This window comes from Pleurodeles waltl, chromosome 4_1, assembly GCF_031143425.1.
Source record: "Pleurodeles waltl isolate 20211129_DDA chromosome 4_1, aPleWal1.hap1.20221129, whole genome shotgun sequence".
NCBI lineage: Eukaryota > Metazoa > Chordata > Amphibia > Caudata > Salamandridae > Pleurodeles > Pleurodeles waltl.
The window spans coordinates 195,692,649-195,715,170 of NC_090442.1; the positions used below are offsets into that span (position 1 = coordinate 195,692,649).

The window sequence follows — 22,522 nt, forward strand, 5'->3', positions numbered from 1 at the left end:
GGAAAGGGGGTCCATTGTCATTTCGTGTCTTGTCCGGCAAACCCAACAAAGCGAACGTCTTCTCCAGAACAGGGCGGACGTTTTCGAACACCGTCGACACCACCAATTCTACCACGGGGAACCGTGTACACGTGTCGACCATCAGAGCCGTCAGACGCCCATCCGGGAAACTGCCAAAATCTAGACTGATTCGGGACCAGGGACGAGTGCTGAGTGGCTCCGTCACAACAGGGGCAAGGAAATTTTCCTGAGCGGTGATGGCACATGGATGACACTTGCCTATCACGTCGTCCACCATGGTGTCCATTCCTGGGAACCACACCTTACTTTGCAGGCGCGCCTTTGTCTTAGCGGTTCCTTGATGGTCTTGGTGCGTCAGATCCACCACTCGACTTTGTAGGCTGCAGGGTATCACCAAACGTTGCCCTCTTAGGAGAAGACCCTCGGGACTCACCGAGAGCTCCATCCTCACTTTCCACAGTTGTTGCATCGCTCTTCTCATATCTGTGTCAGACACAGATTGTTTGTCCAGGAAACGTTTCCAGGAGCGAGTGTGTAGGGCCTCCTTCGCCTGGCTTATGAGGGCGTCTCCAGCTGAGGCGTTGGCAATTTCGCCCACCATGAAAGCCGTAGGACAGGCCATGCCCACTATCATGCTTACGAAACTCTCTACCTGCTCGTCCTCTTCATCTGATTGTTCCTCCGAGCACGGTGGCAAAGGATGTCGCGACATATAGTCTGCGGGATTGTTGACTCCCGGGTGGTAGACCACTTGGAATTGATACGACTGCAGAAGAACAGCCCACCTCTCGATGCGTGCAGAAGCAAGCCTGATGGAGCCTGCGAACAGGGATACCAACGGCTTGTGATCGGTGACAACTCTGAACTCATTTCCGCAGAGATATAAGTGGAAATGCTGACAGGCCCACCTAATGGCTAACACCTCGCTCTCGATTTGTGCGTACCGAGCTTCTGTGTTTGAGAGGGCTCGGCTGGTGTAAGCGACCGGCGTCCACTGCTGGTGCCTCTGTTGCTGCAGCAGCACTGCTCCTAGCCCAACGGGGCTGGCATCTACTACCACTTCAGTTCTCCTCTGTGGGTGAAAATAAGCCACCACTGCTGTGTCTAGTAGGGCTGCTTTCATGGCCCGGAAAGCTTTATCCTCTTCTGGACCCCACTCCCACGGAACGTTGGTCTTCGTGAGTCGCCGGAGGGGATCGGAGAGCGTGACAAGATTGGGGATAAACCTCCCGCAGTAGGTCGCCATCCCGAGGAAGCTCCTGAACTCTGTGGCGTTGCAGGGTATTGATGCTCCTCTTATGGCTTCCACCTTCTTGGGGTCGACTCTCAGCCCCTCCCTCGAGAAAATGTAGCCAAATAAATCAACAGAGTTGCAGTAGAAGGCAAATTATTTTCTATTCAGCGTTAGCCCAGCCTCTGACAGTCGTCGTAGAGTGTCTCGCAGGTGCTTATGATGGTCTTCCAGAGAGCTGGAGAAAATCAAAATGTCATCGCTTAAATTGATAACGCCTGCCAGGCCGGACAGAGTCTCTCGGATGGCGTTCTGGAAAATCTCTGCCGCTGATGACACTCCAAAGCTTAAACGTCTGTACCGGCAGAGCCCCACGTGTGTCGAAAAAGTGGTAATATTGCGGCTCTCTGGGGTTAGTTCTAGTTGGTGGTATCCTGAGTTCAAGTCTGGCTTGGAGAACCATTGTGCTCCGTTCAAGTCCGTTATGATGTCGTCCATAGTGGGTGTGATGTGGCGCTCCCGTTTGATGGCACTGTTGGGGAGGCGCATGTCCACACAGAGACAAATGGCTCTGGGCTGTTTGGGTTTTGGAGCGATGACCAGAGCTGAAACCCATGGCGTGGGCCCGCTCACTTTCGCTATTACCCCTAGCTCTTCAAGGGTCCTCAGTTCTTGTTCCACCTGAGGCCTGAGGTGAAACGGCACCCTCCGATGTCTCAAGGCCGTGGGGTAAACAGCTGGGTCCACATGTAAGTGAAACTGCTTGCCTTTCAGCTTCCCGAGTCCACGGAAGAGGTCTGGGAATTCTTCTAGCACCACTTCAGCATGTGAATCGGGCACCTGGCGGGCGAAGAACACCAGCTCCAGATCTTCTGCTGTGTGACACCCTAGGAGTGTGCCCTTCTTCCCTTCCGCCACGTGGAATTTTGCTCGCGTGGCATGTCCGTCACTGCTGACCGTGACTTCTATTGCTCCTCTGAGTGGAAGCGGCTCCACGCCACCATACACGTATATCTTGGTGCGCCACCGTTTAAGCTCTGGTGGAGGAGACAGTCTGTTGTATTGCTCAACGTCCATAACATTGACCAATGCTCCGGTGTCAATGAGTGCTGATATCGGCGTGTTGTTGACTGTTATGGTGCACATGGGAGGAGGCCGCCGCCTCTGATCCCACCTGTCAGCAAAAGAGACCACAAATATTTCCTCTTCGTCCTCGTCGACATACTGGGTGGTGTCTGGGCGTCGGTCCGCCGGTGCCGCGGTTGCCGCTGGTTCGTCATCTAGCGCCAACTGCTTTACCATGCCCTTCGTGCGGGAGTGGTTCCAGTTCGAGGTCGCCCGCCTCTGCAGACCTTGGCAAAGTGGTTGGGTTTACCGCATGTGGAGCAGTTCTTGCCTTTTGCCGGGCACGCACCTGGCGTGCGGTGTTCACCGCCGTAATTGCCGCACCCCTTTTCCTCCATCCGGGCCTGCTGAGCCATACGGGCGAGCTTTGGCGACGGGAGACAGCGGCCACTTGGTCTTCTCTTATGGGGTCCAGTTTGGTTGGGTGTGGAGCGATGGATGACCGTGCCAGGGCGGCAGTCATGTCTTCGGCGCGGCTGCTGGATAGTTCATGTGATCGCGCTAGGATGAGGATGTCATCAAGCGAGATACCTGGCGGTCGTAGGATCAGTTTTCTCATCGCTGAGGAGCGACATCCCTGGATTATCTGCGACCGGATTTCTTTGTGTTGATTGATGCCTGTGCAGGTGCTTGCCAGCTTCAGCAGACGCGCGTATAACATGTCCACCAATTCGGTGCCGTTCTGCTGGGCTTGCCGCAAATTTAACTTTTTGTAATCAGGGTTGTAGTGTCGTAGCCTTCCAAGCCAATGGCGCCATCGGGGTGCACCTGTGGCGGGGTCCGCCAGTTGGCTGAATGGTGGCAGTGCAGTGACAGATGAGTGGGACACGTGCTGGTGGACTGGGTGGTAGGCGTTGGCATCTGGCGGGGAGCTCATGACCACGCTTGGGAATTAGCCGCTGTTCCCTTCGTGCGCCTGGTGTGGATGAGGAGTGGAGAGACGAGAGTAAGGACACCTCCTTCCCTTGTCCTGAGGGATCAAGCTTCGTGGGCAGGGTAGACGCCCCACCTCGAGTCCACTGAGTGGGGGTGGCAACCTTGATGTCTTGCTCCAGCGCAGTCTGCACCTGACAGCAGGGCAGCCTCTGGTCAAACACCTCTGTAGGGCTGGCAGTGGGAGGGGCAGCTACCGGTCCTCGCACTCCAGCACATGGTGACAGGCAGACTGAGAGGAGGGGGGGGAGGCAGATTCACACTTTGCTGTGGCGTAGGGAGGAGTGTCCTCCGGTCTCCTCCAGGGAGAGGCAGCTAGGACACCCAGAAGAATGCACCAGACGCGCGTTGCGTACGGCCTCGAGATTGCTGGAGGCCCACTGGCCTGGTTCCTGCACCGGGCCCCGAGGGCAATGGGGCCGTGAAGAAGGAAAAAAAAAATGCTCCGGTGGAGCGGGCGCAGGTGAGTGCAGCGCGTGGGCACCGCCTCGTCGCCAAATGTAAAGGGCGCAGGCCGGTATAAACTCACGGCCTGCCGCCTGTGTGTCGCTAACACGCTGCAGTAAACACGCGCACACCTGCTCGCTCTGTAGTTCTGGCGCAAAAGCCCTGCAGGCCCCGCCTCCATTTAACAAGCCCCTTACTCTGAACACCGTACTCCGTCACGGAGTGGGGCAGTGCGCAGAGTAGCACCCGGGAGGCTCGCTACAGTGCCCATGACTGAATGACTAAGTTGTCTCTCTCAGTTGTCTGTTTCTGTTTCGATGGCTTTTCTCTCTATTCCTGTGTGGGTCTCACCCAGGGACATTTTAGTCTTGCAGTGTTCTGATTGAATGATGTGTATCCTCGGCATACTTGACGATACTCCGTTTTTATTTTACATGTAGCACTCCGTGGGAGTGTATTTCTTAGCTCTCTTACCCCACAGATCCTCCACCAAGCCTCCTTCCTGTTGGTTTTTCATTTGCCATCCCCTCTAACTCACTTCCTCAGTCACATGATTATGTAGCACGTGAACTCATGCATTGTGACGCAGGCCTCCATTTTTAATTTGTTGATCGAACATGCCAGATAATCATGTTAGATCAATAAATTATACTATAAAAAAATGAAATAAAGAATATAGGTGCTACTGGGCTGCTTCCTCTCTTTTTGTGTTTTGTGAGACTTGATTTCACTTTTTTATAGTATTATTTACGGATCTAATGTGGCTAGAAGAGCATGCATGCACATCAGGTGCTCATCTTGGAATGGGTTTTCTTTAAAACCATTCCAAAATTGCCAGCCACGCAGATGCCTCATTGATGGCTGCACATGCATGCAACAGGAAAAAAACATCGGCAAAGCACCAAGATTTGAAAGGCTTTGGCAGGCGCGGCTCACGGGAGGGAAAAGTGGCAGGGTGGCGCATGGCGGGAGGGTACCAAAAATAAAAAATAATAATCTTTCCACGCTGTGCCACTCCATCCACTCTGTCTTGCATTGCAGGCACAGGTCTTCCAGCCTGCCCTGCGTCAAATCCTACCGTTGCATGAAAGCCGCGGTAGGATCGGACAGAGCACCCACCCAGGGCGCTCCGAGGCAGAGTGGGAGCCTCTGCCTGCTCTCTCCAACCCAGCAATGCAGTGCCGGTTTGGAGAGAGCCTAGTGCGCATGTATGGTTGGCCGGCCTGAGACGGCCGGCCAAACATACATGCACACTGAAGGGGAGTGCTGTGCACTTCCCCTCTGTCCCTGTCACGCCTGTGGCCCCGTCCCTTTTATAGTAAACACATAATAAGCAGGGTTTATTATGTTTGTACTTTAAAGGTTTTGCAGCTGCTGCTGCTGGCTGGGGAGGGCTGGGTGGGGGTTGTGGGCGACGCTCCTCCGCCAAAGCGGAGGAGCCGCCTCAGGACTTTGTCCATAATTGTTAACTTTCCTGTTGACACCCTTTAGCCAGTGGTGACGTAGTGATCCTCTATCCTTTTTCACAACAATGAGATAGCGCGGGCCACCTGTAACCACAATGCTTTTCAATGGAAACATTTACAATGCTTGCTTTACTAAGACAGGTTTATGAATTGGGCCTGTCCTCATCAGTGCTTTCCACTTCTGTTTTTTTCAGTGCAGCGGTGTGGATGGAGCTTGTCCCTTAAGTTGCGAGGAAGAGGTAAGATCAGTTGCAAGACCCCTGTGCATAAGGCGGATTCAGAAGGGAAAGGGAAAAGCATAAGGAGGGGAGGGCGTAATCAAAGCAGCCAACATCCATATTCATGGGAGAAACCAGAAATGGGATGGTTTGTGCAGGAAGATTAGAAAAAACTCAGAAAGTGGCAGCCACATAGCAGGGATTTTACACGAAGTGCCCAACATGAGATGGTGCAGCCAAAGGGTGGAGCAGATACAGCAAAACATGGCTATACTTATAAGCGCCTTGAGACCACACACCAAGCCCAAGCACTTGGAGACCCTCTAGGGTGATTTATGCGCTATAGAAGTCAACATAACATAACACAGTGGAAAGAGAAGCACTGAGGTCACTACAGCTGGATGGCAACTAGTTAATACTGGATAAGAATTATTTTCTAAGCAACTGCTCTCCACCCACCTATTATTGTCTGTCAGCTATCCCCATCCTAAAAATGCCTCCCGTGACATAGCATCTTCCTGCTACTCATGGCTGATGGAGTTAATGGTGGAGGTAATGCACCAGAGGTAAAGTCCTTCAGCCCCTTCTTGTTTGTAGCAAGGATCAACCACTTAACATCCAGTGGGGCTCAAGCATACCAACAGACTATCTGCAGACAGGAGAGTTAATTCTCACTTTACTATTTACACCTAGTCGTTTTACTCTTCCACCTTTTCAACTGGTTGTGAATTGTCTGAGCGCTACTGGGAGTACTGCCTCCACTCCTCTGTCCTCTCACAGCCCATGCACAAGTCGCACTGCCGGAGTTATTTAATATATCTGAATCTGTTCTCTGTGCAACCTGATTAGCTTTTTGGCCTGAGAAGTTTTGACTCTCAAACCCTCAATAGTCTGCGGATGAACTTAGCTCATCATTTAATTTGGATTGGAGTTCTAAATTATTGAATCAGACTCCTAGCCTTCCGTCAAACTTTGTAATGACGGCTTAGTAACTAGAACTGTAGCTTTTAACATGCATGTCAACCCAATGAAAAGAGAGTCTTCCTTGCCTCCTAATTCCAGCAATGCTAGTCACTACTATGGAATGTGGAGTGCTTTCATTTTCCAAGGTCTTGAGGGTAAGAAAAGAGGCCAAAAATATCAGATACTGTACTAACTTCTTTAAAGTTACACCAATTTCCGACTGGCCTGGCTCTCCGTAAGGTTTGAAGTTGTAAGATTCCTTCTGAAGATGAAACTTTACCACAGCCCGATGCACAATCATGCATGAGCCATCGCATCATCCAACTCCAAGCAAAGCAAAGGTTGATTACAGCTACAAACTCACTGGATACTGACCTTGAGAGTGAACCATTGGAACCTACAACTGTATTCAGTGCCATAATGACTGAGTGGGTGGATTCTTTACAGCACCTTTCTCCTTCTAAGTCTACACTTCCGGCATTTTCTTGGGCCACTACTTCCACACCAGTGGAATCATCTGTCGGTGTGGAATCCTCTCTAACTGAACAGCTCATCTTGGCGTTGAATACACCTCATTCTACACCTTCTTTCCTAATTCTTAGATGCCAAAGTCCCTTCATTGTTGGAGACAATCTTCCAGTTCAGTCTGCTGTTTTAAAATCATACGTATCGTTACTCAAAGGCGTATATCCTTTATTGTATTTCCTATTGGTTCAGGAGAGTGAGCCTGCGTTTTCTTATTTCATACATCAATGTTATCTTTGTAGAGGATCACCATAAACTAGCTAAAACATTTGCAGTAGATAAGCAACTGTGTTATTAACTTTGGGTAAATATATCAAAACAGAAGAAAACATTAATGTGTTCACTACACATTCCCGCAGTTTCTAACTTGCAGAGTGAAACTTTGCACAATGCCCATGAAAGTCATGCATAATGACTCCTAAAACGTTTTCTCATAGGGGCTCCTCTACGTCGACATGGCTAGTTAATAAGCAGTATTTTAGCTGCAAAATGTTAAACTCTTACAAATGCTGAAAGAGGTGAGGGCCCAGCCAAATACAGACTAAGTAACCAAACGAGTAGCCCTTGCAATCTTTCACTAGTCCTTTACTGACAGTCCCCGGATTCTCTAAGATGAGTTTTGCTGTCTGTTGATTCTCATCGCAGGACCCAAAACTCTGGAAAACTGTCAATAAACACCTTGAAGCAGCTTGGAATGTTACGGGGCATAAAATCGAATAAGCATAAACAAATGACCACTGGTCCCTCCAGCAAACTTGTCAAGTCTTTGGAGAATGTTTAATAGGATCATATCACAGTACTCAAAGAGTTGAACAGAGGGGTCAGATGGCCAAGAATAGGAATGCAGAGAGCGGTTTAACTGTTGGTCATATCGCAGGGCAATCCTCAGTGGCTGCTTTGGGAACCACCAGCAGTGGGGCTTACTTTGACCCTTAAAAAAGCTAATGTAGTCCATTCACTAGGCAGGTGGGAGGCAAAATGTCACTTGGCTGGGGGAGGCAACATCCCAACCCTAATTCTGTGGAGAGATGGCGCTATAAAGATTATTTTCTAACATGTCATCTTTATATCTTCTATCTCCAGGGTCTGAATTGCTACCTCATTGACAATAATGGATTCATCCTAATTTCCAAAGACAAGAAAAAGGTAAGCAAAGCTGAGAAAAAAGGGGCAAAAGGCAGTTATGGGTGGGAGAGGTGAAAAAAAAAAAAAACATTAAACCAGTACGATAACTCCGATCTAACTCTGCAAAGGACCTGACTGGCCCACTTGAAGTTTCATCTTTATAAAGTAGATGCATTCATTACTATTGAGTTGTGTGATTTTAACACCTTTTGTTTAGAGCACGACAAAATATGTGCTAACAAATTTAATGTTATCAATATTGCATAATTGTGGGAAGGAAGAGGGACACAGACAGAAAATAAGGGTACAAGCAAGATATCAAAAGGTGAAATGCCTTCTTTCTTGTAGGTCAACTTTAACCTTCACAGACCACGGGGAATAGACAGGTTGACTTCTGGTATTCCCTTCCAATGGCAATACTAGATTTGTAGATATATTTATGTGCATTTGGTTTGTATAGAGAAAGGGGTCATCCTCAGCAAGTTTAACATTGGGTTTCCCCACCTGCTCTGTTCTTTCAGTCAGACCAAGGGCTTATTATAGGTTTGACTAGGAGGAGCTTAGTTCACCTTCACTGTGAAAACTACAACATGTTCTCGGAAATTACTAACACCTGTGCTCACTTATTCTTCGTTCCTCAGTGTAAGTCAACAGATATGGAAGCCAGTGATTGCAGTGCCTATATGTGCAGGGCGAGTGCACAGCTGAACCTCAACAGATCATTTAATTATTTATCCCTGACATCTACCTTGAAGACCTTACACAGTATTGAATTTGTAAATGAATCTACACCATCAACACATCCCTCACAGGTGTATTTTCAGTGTTGCCTTCCTTCAAAATGGATAGGCTACTAGGGACTACGCTCCGTGCATGGCCAGAGTTACAGACCCATGATTTATTGGTTAAAGTCTGCCTGGCTACTCCAACTTGTGGAGTAATTCTTTTTGTTATGTGTATTATGTTTGACTTTGCTGTTATCCACTGAGTTAGTAACACTAAACAACTGTATTGTACTTGGTCACAGCCACTCTTTGAGAAAGTCATTAGCTTCCTCATCTATGGTTCCCTGCTGCAACATAGTAGCACATCCAATCTGCTGAAGTTTAGAGGTCCAAGCCAAAGGGCCCTTGACTGTCTAAACTTGTGCTGTCAAAAGTCTCTAGTCTGAACTTTCTTTTGATGGAGCACAGCTATGTTTGCCGGTTTGACCCCAGAATCTATATATTCAGTAAAGACAGTTGATAATTATTGTACTTTCTTATGCCCGCTTAATGAAACATTAATGGTAGACTTGCATCCTTCTGAAGTCCTTATGTGGGACAGAGCTATCTTTGGCCCAGATTTAAGATGAAATAGGGACGTCAGTAGCCTTCCCATAGTAACCCCATTTGTAAGATGTACTTCTAGCAGAAGAATATTCTGGGTAGATCATAAAATATAAAGATTTTAAGACTCTTGTTTTTGTTTGTGACGGTTTCATTCCAAGAGTACCAAACCTAATGAAGCCATGCCTATCAACACAAACTCAAGAAGCTATTTTTTTATATGTTTTGATACTATGTTTAATGGCATTGTCAGGGACAACTAATTCAACTTGAAGGCCCATTTTGACAAAATCGATTCTAGGTGTTCTATCTTGTTCATGGTTGAAGGGGGGCAGGGACCGATTTTTCTCCTCTCTCCTTTTCTAACCCTTTTCTTTCATTCTGCTTTATCTTTTTTCCCCTTTCACATCTGCTCCAGCCTATTCTCTTTTATAGATCTTGCTACTGACAGCTTTAGAGTGTGGGGACCTCATGTTAGCAATACTTGTAACACAGAGAGTGGGTTTAGGTCAGGCCACCTCAGCAATTGGCCTTATTGGTTATTCGTAGTTTGTTATTGATTTCGATGGGCTGTCTGTCAATGACCGGGAATTTTGAGAATGGTTACAAGCTTCCATTTGTGTTACCGTTTATAGCGGTGTTTAAGTAGGCTACCTGTTGGAATGCAGCAATCAGAGTCAGTGTGTGTTCTCTGATGTCTTTACTACTATGACGACATTTTAATTGCTGATTTATTGCTTTTTGATTCAGTAGTATTTTCTGTTTATCTTTATGGCAGGTAAATACTAATCACCCTTGCAGGTTAATTTGTTTTACTTTCCTGTAATAACGTTGTTGGATTTACCGCTTTTTTGCTCACAACGTAAAGATGTATATGCACATAAGCTTTCTCACAACAGCACCAAAAATATACACCAGAAACTTCAACTTCTGGCTCCTTTTCATAACATTCCTCTTTGAGGGTATAACACAACTCTTCTAATCTAATCAAAGGGTCCTTCTCTCAGCTGCCATATGTCTGAAACCCAATTGCTTTATTAAGGGATTTTATTTCTGTAGCAGCCAGGAGCGGTCCAGTTGTCCAACTATTATGTGGAGTAATACACAAGTCACTCAACTTTTATCAAACACTTCCCGTCAGACCTATTAGCTGTGCTATTACATGTTCATGACACTCAAGACCAGTTCCCTTTGTCAATGCCTGTTTCCTGAGGGGACTTCTCTTTTTGCTCATCAGTCCTGTGTATCCTGCTCCACTGAGGTTTTCTTACGTTTTCCCATATCTTATTCTCATCAAACCTCTTTCCCCCTCCTCTGAAACCCCCTCACCGCTATTGCTCTCCATTCGAGTCATCATTTCCTGACCCCTCCTTTTTCATCTTTTCTCTGTCCAACCTACTCCCATTAGCTTTCTTCCTACACAGGTCATAGTAGAAATAGAAAACTTACTACCAAAGTCCAGTTTTCTTTTTATTTCCGCAAAAACTGTTTTCTGATCTTTTTGTTTGCTTTTTTTTTCTTTAACCCTATTTACAACTCCTAACATTTTATTGATTATAATAACTTTTGCATCATTCTTTTTCCTTTTTTTGTCTTTAGAGTATGAACCCTGTATTCAGTACAGGCTCCTGTGCATTTTTGTGGATAAGATTTGGATTTACGTATTGGTCTCCAGTTTAGCTTTTCAATAAATTGACTTAAAAAAACATTTTTTACCATAAAAGCCCAAGGCACTTATGGGAAATGGTTTTAAATAAATAGGTTACTGCAATATTTCTCCAAAACTCAATTGGAGGTAAGCGTTACTTACCGGTTTTCATGGGGATAAATTTGGGATCGCAAGAGTGTTCAGCTGCTTCCCTGGTCTGGAATGAATGAATACATGAGAGATGCATCAATATAGCTCCTCGAGGACTTTCTGTGGTGAGAAAAGCTAGACTTTGGTTTCTTTTTAATTGTGAGTACATCTACATATTAAGACTGTTAAGAAAGAGCATTCCAATGGTGCGAAAACTGGAAGGGAAGACACAGGATTCGATGAGTCTTCCGCGTCTGACCCGAGACGAAGACTGTAGATTTCATCCCATGTTTCTTTTTGTCCCCCAGATTTGTCACTGCGGGCTATTGGGTGGATGCCTCCCCCTATGCACGATACGTGTTTCGCACACGCATGTAAATGAGTAAAGCGAGTGCAGGCTGGACCTGTGGGTACTGGACGCATCTGTCTACAGTTTATTTTTAAAACGTTTAGCATAATTCCTGGAATATTTGGAAGAACGTAGTGACGTTCTGCGAAAGGTAGCTTAGTAGGTGTTTATAGCAGATAAGAACAAACAGGCCCATGGGGACTGCTAATAAGGACTGGCCATTTCCTAGCATGTTCTAAATAATGGGTGCAACTGTCCTTGAAAACCACTGTGGTGTTTACATTTATAAAAAGCATCGTGGTAAGAGACCTGCTGCATTTGATTTTCTCTCCCACTCACACCCCCCCCACCCCCCCCGACAGTTTCGTTTGCCAATACTGCCTTGCAAATTCGCTGTTGTATTAAGAACATCTAAAAAAAATCATTCTCTCGTGCCCAACACACAAATGTGTTTCACAATGAACACAAAACCTAGAGTATTGATTTCGTGGATGCCAGCTGCCTATGTGCAGGTCAGAAATATGTCCGTCGAGTCCACATGAAGTTCTCCCACTGATGTCTATTGAATATGTGGTTATACACTTCCAATGCTTCATTTGAGCCGGTGGTTTCCGGTGAGGGGTACCGGCACTTATTTTTGAGGGTCGGCACTTATTCTTCTGCCTCAAGCATTTACAGCGAGCAAAAGACACATATGGTAAAGACGCAGGGAGAGAAAAACGAGAAAGTGTCACAAAGGTAGAGAGCTGCAAGAATGAGCTGAAAGGGCAGGGAGTTGCTGTAAATTGATTAAAGAGGCTCGGGATGGCTTCAGGATTACGCTGCCTCAGTATTCTGGGCTCGTACATTTAATTACAGCATCCGCGAGTTTCAAAGGAGATCTTAGGGCACCAGCACGTTTTTATTTACAAATTAAGCACTGCACATTTCCTAGATGTCATTAACTTGATAGTTCAAGTTGGGTAAGAGCCTTGTTGGACTTTTGACTGTAAAGACTCCAAAACGCCGAAGAATCTGGCTTCTGGCTGGGGTGCACAATAAAGCACCCGTTTACCTGTAAAATGTCTTGTCAGTTCTTTGTCAGACCTTCACGTCTGGCGTCGAGGATGGGAACTTGGTGAAGAGCAACACACCTCAACTCTGGTGCAGGGTTTTCCGTCACCATTTGGCGGCTTCCTTTGGAGAACTCTTTGGCACAGACGGCGGTTTGCTTTGTCCTTCGATTTGAAGCTATTCGCGGACCACGCCTTCCGGACGGTAGATTGCGTCATCAGCGTTCGAGGTTGATTTTAGGGGGCGAGTTGGGCTGCATCAGGCGGTGGCTACTGGAGTGCACATACCGCGGCCCGCGCTGCCGTTTCAGTTGATGGCGTGCTGGCACGCGCAAGAGACGAGCGATCCAGGGCCTGTGAACGAGGCTTGGAACGCCTTGAAGCATGCGTTCCAGAGACCTGGGCAGTCACGCTTTTCAAGGCGGATTGGCCTGCATGGCCACATGAGGAAAGGAGCGTTCCGGGCCCCTGTGTGGGAGTGAAGCAAGACTACTGTGCTGTCGTGCTTAGGGTCTAAAAAGGTCAGTAAGGTCTTATACAAAGAAGTGAATAACTACAGTCAATACACGATACATCTTCGCATCACAAGGGAAAATGCACATTGAATGTGAAAGCAGAACAGTGATTCAAATGAAACAAAGCATAAGAACAGATACAACTGATTACAGTCCATATACAGATGTTCATAACCCAATAGTGAATGTACAAAATCTTGTCAATACTTTGGTTTAGGTGAAATTCTTCTATGCTGAGACCATGCATTTTACGCCTTAACACACTGACCACTTGCCACCCCTAGTTCTTTAGTATCAGAGACTTTTTGACCCCCTTCTCCCTCTTTACACATTGATATACAACCGAAATACCACATTCTTCCATCAGAGAGCTTCACTGTATTTTTAAACAACATTGTGAGTTCAAGAGGCCTTGTGGATTTAGAGAACGTCTCACAAACAGCAGGAGCCTTGATATGCACCATATCCCCCACTCAGCTTAGTCATCACAATCACGTACAGCTTTACTGATAACAAAATACTCCCTCCATTTGCTCTGAAGAATTAACTCCCTCTCTCTCCATTAATCTTCAGTGGAGATTCTCACATGATCTTTCTTCCACTCCATCCAAATGGAACTAACTTGAAATTAGGATTGTGAGCCCTGAACAATTCACAGAGTTTTAGCAATGGACTGATTAGGAGAAAGTCTATTTGCTTTTATTCTGTTGAGTATTTTACTCTTGAAGTCCATCCTTGAGCCACGCACCAGCTGTATACTTTCACTCAGCTTGCAAACTAACCTTTCAACCATGCCATTATATACAGTCTGAAAAGGCAAAGATCTCTTATGTTCTATGCCACACTTCTTAAAATATGTTTCAATTCCTTTTCAATTTAACTGCACCCATGTAGGAAAGTACCATCTTGCCTGGCATGTTACCCCCATATTTCACTGTATATATGTTGTTTTAGTTGTATGTGTCACTGGGACCCTCCCAGCCAGGGCCCCAGTGCTCATAAGTGTGCCCTGTATGTGTTACCTGTGTTATGACTAACTGTCTCACTGAGGCTCTGCTAATCAGAACCTCAGTGGTTATGCTCTCTCATTTCTTTCAAATTGTCACTAACAGGCTAGTGACCAATTTTACCAATTTACATTGGCATACTGGAACACCCTTATAATTCCCTAGTATATGGTACTGAGGTACCCAAGGTATTGGGGTTCCAGGAGATCCCTATGGGCTGCAGCATTTCTTTTGCCACCCATAGGGAGCTCTGACAATTCTTACACAGGCCTGCCACTGCAGCCTGAGTGAAATAACGTCCACGTTATTTCACAGCCATTTTACACTGCACTTAAGTAACTTATAAGTCACCTATATGTCTAACCTTTACCTGGTAAAGGTTGGGTGCTAAGTTACTTAGTGTGTGGGCACCCTGGCACTAGCCAAGGTGCCCCCACATTGTTCCGGGCCAATTCCCCGGACTTTGTGAGTGCGGGGACACTATTACACGCGTGCACTACATATAGGTCACTACCTATGTGTAGCTTCACAATGGTAACTCCGAATATGGCCATGTAACATGTCTAAGATCATGGAATTGCCCCCTCTATGCCATCCTGGCATTGTTGGCACAATCCCATGATCCCACGGGTCTCTAGCACAGACCCTGGTACTGCCAAACTGCCTTTCCCGGGGTTTCACTGCAGCTGCTGCTGCTGCCAACCCCTCAGACAGGTTTCTGCCCTCCTGGGGTCCAGCCAGGCTTGGCCCAGGAAGGCAGAACAAAGGACTTCCTCAGAGAGAGGGTGTTACACCCTCTCCCTTTGGAAAATGGTGTTAAGGCAGGGGAGGAGTAGCCTTCCCCAGCCTCTGGAAATGCTTTCATGGGCACACATGGTGCCCATTTCTGCATAAGCCAGTCTACACCGGTTCAGGGACCCCTCAGCCCTGCTCTGGCGCAAAACTGGACAAAGCAAAGGGGAGTGACCACTCCCCTGACCTGCACCTCCCCTGGGAGGTGCCCAGAGCTCCTCCAGTGTGCTCCAGACCTCTGCCATCTTGGAAACAGAGGTGCTGCTGGCACACTGGACTGCTCTGAGTGGCCAGGGCCAGCAGGTGAAGTCAGAGACTCCTTCTGATAGGCTCCTTCAGGTGTTACTAGCCTATCTTCTCTCCTAAGTAGCCAAACCCTCTTTTCTGGCTATTTAGGGTCTCCGCTTTGGGGATTTCCTTAGATAACTAATGCAAGAGCTCATCCGAGTTCCTCTGCATCTCTCTCTTCACCTTCTGCCAAGGAATCGACTGCTGACCGCGCTGGAAGCCTGCAAAACTGCAACAAAGTAGCGAAGACGACTACTGCAACTCTGTAACGCTGATCCTGCTGCCTTCTCGACTGCTTTCCTGGTGGTGCATGCTGTGGGGGTAGTCTGCCTCCTCTCTGCACTAGAAGCTCCAAAGAAATCTCCTGTGGGTCGACGGAATCGTCCCCCTGCAACCGCAGGCACCAAAGAACTGCATCACCGGTCCCCTGGGTCTCCTCTCAGCACGACGAGCGAGGTCCCTTGAATCCAGCAACTCTGTCCAAGTGACTCCCACAGTCCAGTGACTCTTCAGTCCAAGTTTGGTGGAGGTAAGTCCTTGCCTCCCCACGCCAGACTGCATTGCTGGGAACTGCGTCTTTTGCAGCTACTCCAGCCTCTGTGCACTTCCGGCGGAAATCCTTTGTGCACAGCCAAGCCTGGGTCCACGGCACTCTAACCTGCATTGCACGACCTCCTGAGTTGTCCTCCGGCGACGTGGGACTCCTTTGTGCAACTTCGGGTGAGCACCGTTTCACTCCTCTTCGTAGTGCCTGTTCCAGCACTTCTGCGGGTGCTGCCTGCTTCTGAGAGGGCTCCTCGTCCTGCTGGGCACCCCCTCTGTCCCCTGACGCAATTGGCGACATCCTGGTCCCTCCTGGGCCACAGCAGCATCCAAAAACCCTAACCGCACGACTTGCAGCTAGCAAGGCTTGTTTGCGGTCTTTCTTCAGGAAAACACTTCTGCACGACTCTCCACGGCGTGGGGGATCCATCCTCCAAAGGGGAAGTTTCTAGCCCATGTCGTTCCTGCAGAATCCTCAGCTTCTACTGCCTAGTAGCAGCTTCTTTGCACCCACAGCTGGCATTTCCTGGGCATCTGCCCACTCTCGACTTGGTCGTGACTTTTGGACTTGGTCCCCTTGTTCCACAGGTACCCTCGTCTGGAAATCCATCGTTGTTGCATTGCTGGTTTTGGTCTTTCCTGCAGAATTCCCCTATCACGACTCCTGTGCTCTTTGGGGAACTTTAGTGCACTTTGCACTCACTTTTCAGGGTCGTGGGGTGGGCTATTTTTCTAACCCTCACTGTTTTCTTACAGTCCCAGCGACCCTCTACAAGGTCACATAGGTTTGGGGTCCATTCGTGGTTCGCATTCCACTTTTGGAGTATATGGTTTGTGTTGCCCCTATCCCTATGTGTCCCCATTGCATCCTATTGTAACTATACATTGTTTGCACTGTTTTCTAATACTATACTGCATATTTTTGGTATTGTGTACATATATCTTGTGTATATTTGCTATCCTCATACTGAGGGTACTCACTGAGATACTTTTGGCATATTGTCATAAAAATAAAGTACCTTTATTTTTAGTATATCTGTGTATTGTGTTTTCTTATGATATTGTGCATATGACACTAGTGGTACTGTAGGAGCTTCACTCGTCTCCTAGTTCAGCCTAAGCTGCTCTGCTAAGCTACCATTATCTATCAGCCTAAGCTGCTAGACACCCTATACACTAATAAGGGATAACTGGGCCTGGTGCAAGGTGTAAGTACCCCTTGGTACTCACTACAAGCCAGCCCAGCCTCCTACAACCCAATTATCTATTAAACTGTCAAACAAAACCCTTCCCTGAAAACAAGAGTTTCCTACTGCACATAGGCGGCATCAAAGTTTTGCGTACTTTTTTCTAAATGAGACGTATATCTGCAGATTCTTTACCTTAGAATTATTCCAGGAGTCACACTGTATCCAGAAGTTTTTTCGCAAGCAGTACCCCAGAGCATAGGTAGGTTGCGTTGTTTGGTAGCAGGTGGCATCGCCAACGTCTTCTGCACCAGAAGTGAAGTTCACAATCCCTATATAGGAACCACTCATGCACTCTGACGCCAGTTCTTTTCTTTGCTACCAGTCAGCATGGCTCTGGAGAAGATCTACTCCTAGTCAATTTTTGACTAACTTTTTCTGACTTTTTTTCAACTTCTTTTTGAGGTTTTCCTCCCAGTGTGGAAGGGATGTTATCAAGGAAGACCGCTTCAAGCCCTGCTTGTATGCCTCTGATGCCTCGAGTGGGACCATGAGCTGGAGGCCTGCACCGATTGCCATGCCATGAACTTGAAGGCTTTGAGGAAGCGATCCTCAATCTCCTGGTGTCTCAAGGTGCGATGCTGCAACAATCAAGATCCTGGTCGAGAGGAATGTCCCGGGAGTGTCTTGGAGACTTAGATCTTCTTTGCACTTGAAGTTGTCAGGTCACTCCGGTAGGTCCCATCATAAGAAGAAGGCTCCACTAGAGCCCACCAGCAGTGACGCCCCTATTCTGATCCCCAACTCCAATACGGAGCTGGAAAGGCATCAACCAACATTGATTCTAGCTCAGACTGGAGCCATGCCCTCCAGGTCGGAGTTTAAGCTGTAGTCCTATGGACTAGAACTCAGGGAGGAATGGGAGGGGCCGCTGGGCCCTGTAGAATACTTTCCTAAAGTCCTATGGCCTCTGGGTGAGGCCAGTGGACTGAACACTTCTCCAGATACTAGCATGCTTTCACGCTTAAAGTGGCTATGGAGGAGGGAGTGTCATTCATCATGGTGGTGAAGAGGGCAGCTAAAGTCCCCAACCTTCAATTGTATTCAGTGGCACTCAAGACTAATTTCTTGACAGAGGTACTGCAACGGGAAGAGACCCCTTCAGAGTCACTTCTCTGCTTCAGAGCAGCCCTCACAAACGTCTGCTTACGACCTGGTCCAAGCCCAGAACAGGGGCTCCTGTGAACAGGGCGACTGCCTGCCACCACTGCCCTACTCCAGGGGATCCAAACTTCTTCACCCAACAGCCTATCCCAGAGAGTTTGGTGGTCCAAGCTTCAACTCCCCTTGTAAATCCTGGCACGTTCCCTACCGCTCCCCTGGATACGTAGTCCAAGAGGATGGACACCTTCGGGAAGAACATGTTTTCTTCCAACTTTTTGGCACTGCAGTCCATGAATATTGCATGCCTTTTTGGCTGCTATTCCCACACTCTGTGGGATACTGTTGTGCAGGTGCTGAAACGGTCCCGGAGGAGGCCTGGGCTGCAGTCTCCCAGGCTGCTGTCGATAGGAGAGGCTCAGTTAAGTTCACAATCCGATGTGGACTGGATACCACCGACTCACTAGACAGAGCGGTTTCAACAATGGTGGCCTTATGGCGCCATGCCTGGTTGAGGACAACTGGCTTTTCTGGGGATGTCCAAGCATCTCTCATGGACATGCCCTTTAAAGGCTCCTGTCTCTTCGGAGTCAAGGCAGATTCTTATCAACATGGGCACCCAGTTGGTGACAAGATTCGCCATCACTTGCCCCTCTGGCGGTCCATAACATTAGACAGCCTGGTTTTGCAGATCATCAAATGAGCTACTCCCTTCCTTTTGTGACAGCGCCTCCCACATGCCACCAACTCACGACAGGCTGAAGAAGGATCACCTATCTCTTCTCCGCCAGGAAGTCACAACTGTCTCTGCCAAGGGAGCCATAGAGAGGGTGCCAATGCCAGAATTCAGTCATGGTTGCAATTCCCTCTACTTTCTGGTGCCCAAAAAGGACAGAGGCCTTTGTCCTATCGTAGATCTGTGATCTCCAATTTCTTCCATAGGAAGAAGTTCAAGATGTTCATGCTAGCTCAGGTTTTGTCTGCCATCGACCCAGGAGATTGGATTATAGCGTTGGGCTTGCAGGAAGCATGCTTTAACATTCCCATCCTGCCTGCCCCCAGACATTTCCTGCGGTTCATGGTAGGCCACAAGCACTTTTGATTCACTGTGCTCCCTTTTAGCCTTACTAGCTCCCCTCGGGTGTTCACAAAGGTGATGGCAGTGGTTGTAGCTCATCTATGGAGATCAGGGGTGCCAATCTTTACCTGTCTCGATGATTGGCTGTTGAAGGTGGGCTTGCCCCAGGCTATTGTCTCCCATATCCAGACTACGACAGAACGCCTTCACTCACTGGAGTTCACTATCAATGTGCCGAAGTCACACCTTACTCCTTCTCAAATGCTTCCTTTTATTGGAGCTGTTCTGAACACTGTGCAGTTCCAGGCTTATCCTCCTGAACGGTGAGTCCATAATATTCAAGCGATGATATCGATGTTTAAGCTTCTATCCTGGATTTCGGTAAGGCTGATTCTGAAGCTGCTGGACCTCATTTCCTCTTGTATCCTGCTTCTGACACATGCCCGCTAGCATCTGAGGGCTCTGAAGTGGAACTTGGAAGTTCCAGTGGACACAGTATCAGGGGAATCTCTCTGACATGATCCAGATCTTGGAAGGAACTGCAAAAGATCTGAAGTGGTGGCTAACTAACTGCAATTTGTCAGTTTAAGACCCATTCCCCAACCAGATCTGACAGTAGTGACAGCTGCAGCACTCCAGGAATGGGGTGGTCATCTAGGAGAGGTGGCAATGAGAGGACTCTGGTCTCCAGTATTATCCAAAATCCACATCAACCTGCTGGAGCTCTGTTTGATCCAACTGGCATTGGAAACCTTTCTACCCTCCATAAAGGGGAAGGCTAGGGCCGGTGTTCACGGACAACACCACCACCATGTGGAACTGCAACAAACAGGGAAGCGTGGGGTTGTGGTTCATCTGTCAAGAGGCCCTGCATCTCTGGACATGGCTGGCACGCTAGGGCATTTCCTCGGTGGTTCAACACCTGGTGGGCTGTCTGAACGCAGGGGGCACAAACTCAGCTGAAGATTCCTAGTGGATCACGAATGGCGTCTGCCTCCGGAGTTAGTGCAACGTGTCTTTCAGCAGTGGGGAGAGCCTTGGTTAGATCTGTGCGCCACCACCGTCGTATGCAAAATGTCAGCAGTTCTGCTCACTGGAGTTTCCAAGGCGGTTCTCACTCAGAAATGCTTTTTATCTTGAGTTGAGCTCAGGCCTGTATGCCTTTCCACCTATATCCCTTCTGCCCAGATGTCTCAAGAAGATCAAGAACGACTGGACTCAGTTATCCTTATGACTCCGCACTGGGCACGGAGTTTGATATCCTAAAGTGTTCATCATGGCCATTAATCCTTCAATCAGGCGGCCCCTTCAGGAGGATCTTCTGTCGCAGCAGCAGGGGAGGGTCCCCCACCCGAACCTGTCAACTCTTCGCCTTCTTGCATAAAGATTGAGAGGCGACAGTTGACAACCTTCGACCTTCCTCTCGAAGTCTGTAATGTTATCTTGGCAGCCAGACATCCCTCCACCAAGACAGTATACGCCTGATGTTGGCAAACATTTGTGATGTGGTGCTCAGTTAAACAAATTGATCCCCTTTCTGCCCCCCTTTCTAATGTACTTTTTAAAAATTCTTTCTCTTCCCAGCAGGGCTCTGCTGTGGGCACTCTGAAGGGCTATCTTTCTGCTATCTCTGCATTTTTTGCAGTTGCCTGATTAGCCATCCCTCTTGAAATCCCCATTGTAAATAGGTTTTTAAATGGTCTCCAACATATGTTCCCTCCTCCATTCTATATCATGACTCACCGGGACCTCAATCTTGTTTTGACATTCCTGATGTGTGCTTCTTTTGAGACGCTCTACAATTGTCCTCTCAGACTTCTTACCATCAAAACAGCATTCCTCGTGGCAACAGCATCTGCCCAGCGGGTCAGTGAGCTTCAGGCCTTCACAACCAAACCTCCTTACCTCACAATCTATTCATACTAGTTTTTCGCACCGAAAGCTTCCTTTCTTCCAAAAGTGGTCACTCTGTTTCACATTTGACAATCTATCAGTCTTCCCACTTTTTACATTCCACCATATCCCTCCAAGAAGGAAAGTGTTTCCAACATTTGGGCCCAAATAAAGCATTGTTATTCTACCTTGACCGCATACAAGAGTTCCAGCTGGATGACCAAGTCTGCGTGGGGTATGTCAGAGCAAAGGAAGGATGCCCCCACACCCAAAAGCAGGCCATCTCCAGATGGATCGTCCACTGTATAAAGATCTGCTCCACACTGGGCAAGAAGCAACCCCCGAGGTCTTGCAAGCTCATTCCACCAAAGCTAAAGCTGCGACCACTGCATTAGCATGCAGTGTTCCAATCCTAGACATCTGCCAGGCAGCATTGTGGGCCTCATTGCACACGTTTACAAAATGCTACTGCCTGGACAGTCAGGTCAATCGGGATGGGCATTTTGCCCTTTCGGTCCTGCAGGATTTCCTTGTCTGAAATTGGCTCGCAGACCCACCTCAGGGAAGATATTTGCTTGGGTACCTATTCTAAGATAAAAGATCTGCAGCTAGAAGTCTGTATCAGATGAGCAAGTTACTTACCTTTGGTAACGCCTTATCTGGTAGAGACTATATAAAGCCACAGATTCCTTACCAATCCACCCATCCTGCCCACTCTGCAAGTGGATTTCTAGGAACAGGGCTTCTTCCCTTTCAGGTCCCTAGTTTTCCACACCAGTGGTCAGTGTTATTCATGGCTCCATGCTTCTGGCGTTGGAAGTGGCGAAAAAAATGACATCAGATATTTTAGCATACTGACCTGTACTCTACAGTGCCACATGCTCAATCTTCACAACATACCTTGCACATAATCAACACTTGTATTATTACATGTGAATGACCTGTCATTTACCCACTGTGTTAGAAAATAAATAAGATCCATGCAGAACAGAAGGGGTATTAAGAAACTGTTGTATTCTGATTAATATATTCATTGTTTGTTGCCATTGTATTAATAGCCTATGTGAATTTAAATGAAGCTGTATTTCCTTGAATGCATGGAAGTTTGGTGAAGGTTCCATGGATCTGGGAGTATGAGAAGGCAGTTCGGGTCATCACACTCTGGAGTTCAGTTGTACTACCTGTCATCTTAATATATAAATAAATTCCATATAAATAACAACTCCTGCAGCTTCTTCAGAAACCTTCCTACTTATCAAAGGAAATCCCTTAAGTACATCAGCTTTCTTTTTTAGGATCTATTTCTACCAATACATATTCACTTACCACTCTGGCCTAGTGCCGCCAGTCAGTCACAACTTTAGAACCCAATGTGCTCACTCTCATGAAGCTCATTCATTATCTTTGTAAATAGTTTCTGAACTTGGCTTTAGCCCAGGCAATAGGTTTGGACTCAAGCCATAAGGATTCCCCATGT

The 22,522-nt window shown here is 47.5% G+C and overlaps 1 protein-coding gene across 1 annotated transcript in view; it reads left to right on the forward strand.

The window, feature by feature from the left end:
* Window positions 1–22,522, forward strand: part of CACNA2D4 (calcium voltage-gated channel auxiliary subunit alpha2delta 4) — an 861,469-nt gene that overhangs the window by 729,740 nt on the left and 109,207 nt on the right. Inside the window, exons 28-29 of the mRNA XM_069228087.1 lie at window positions 5,418–5,462; window positions 8,013–8,075. Of these exons, the coding sequence (XP_069084188.1) occupies window positions 5,418–5,462; window positions 8,013–8,075 (108 nt within the window). The remainder of the gene's footprint in view (window positions 1–5,417; window positions 5,463–8,012; window positions 8,076–22,522) is intronic.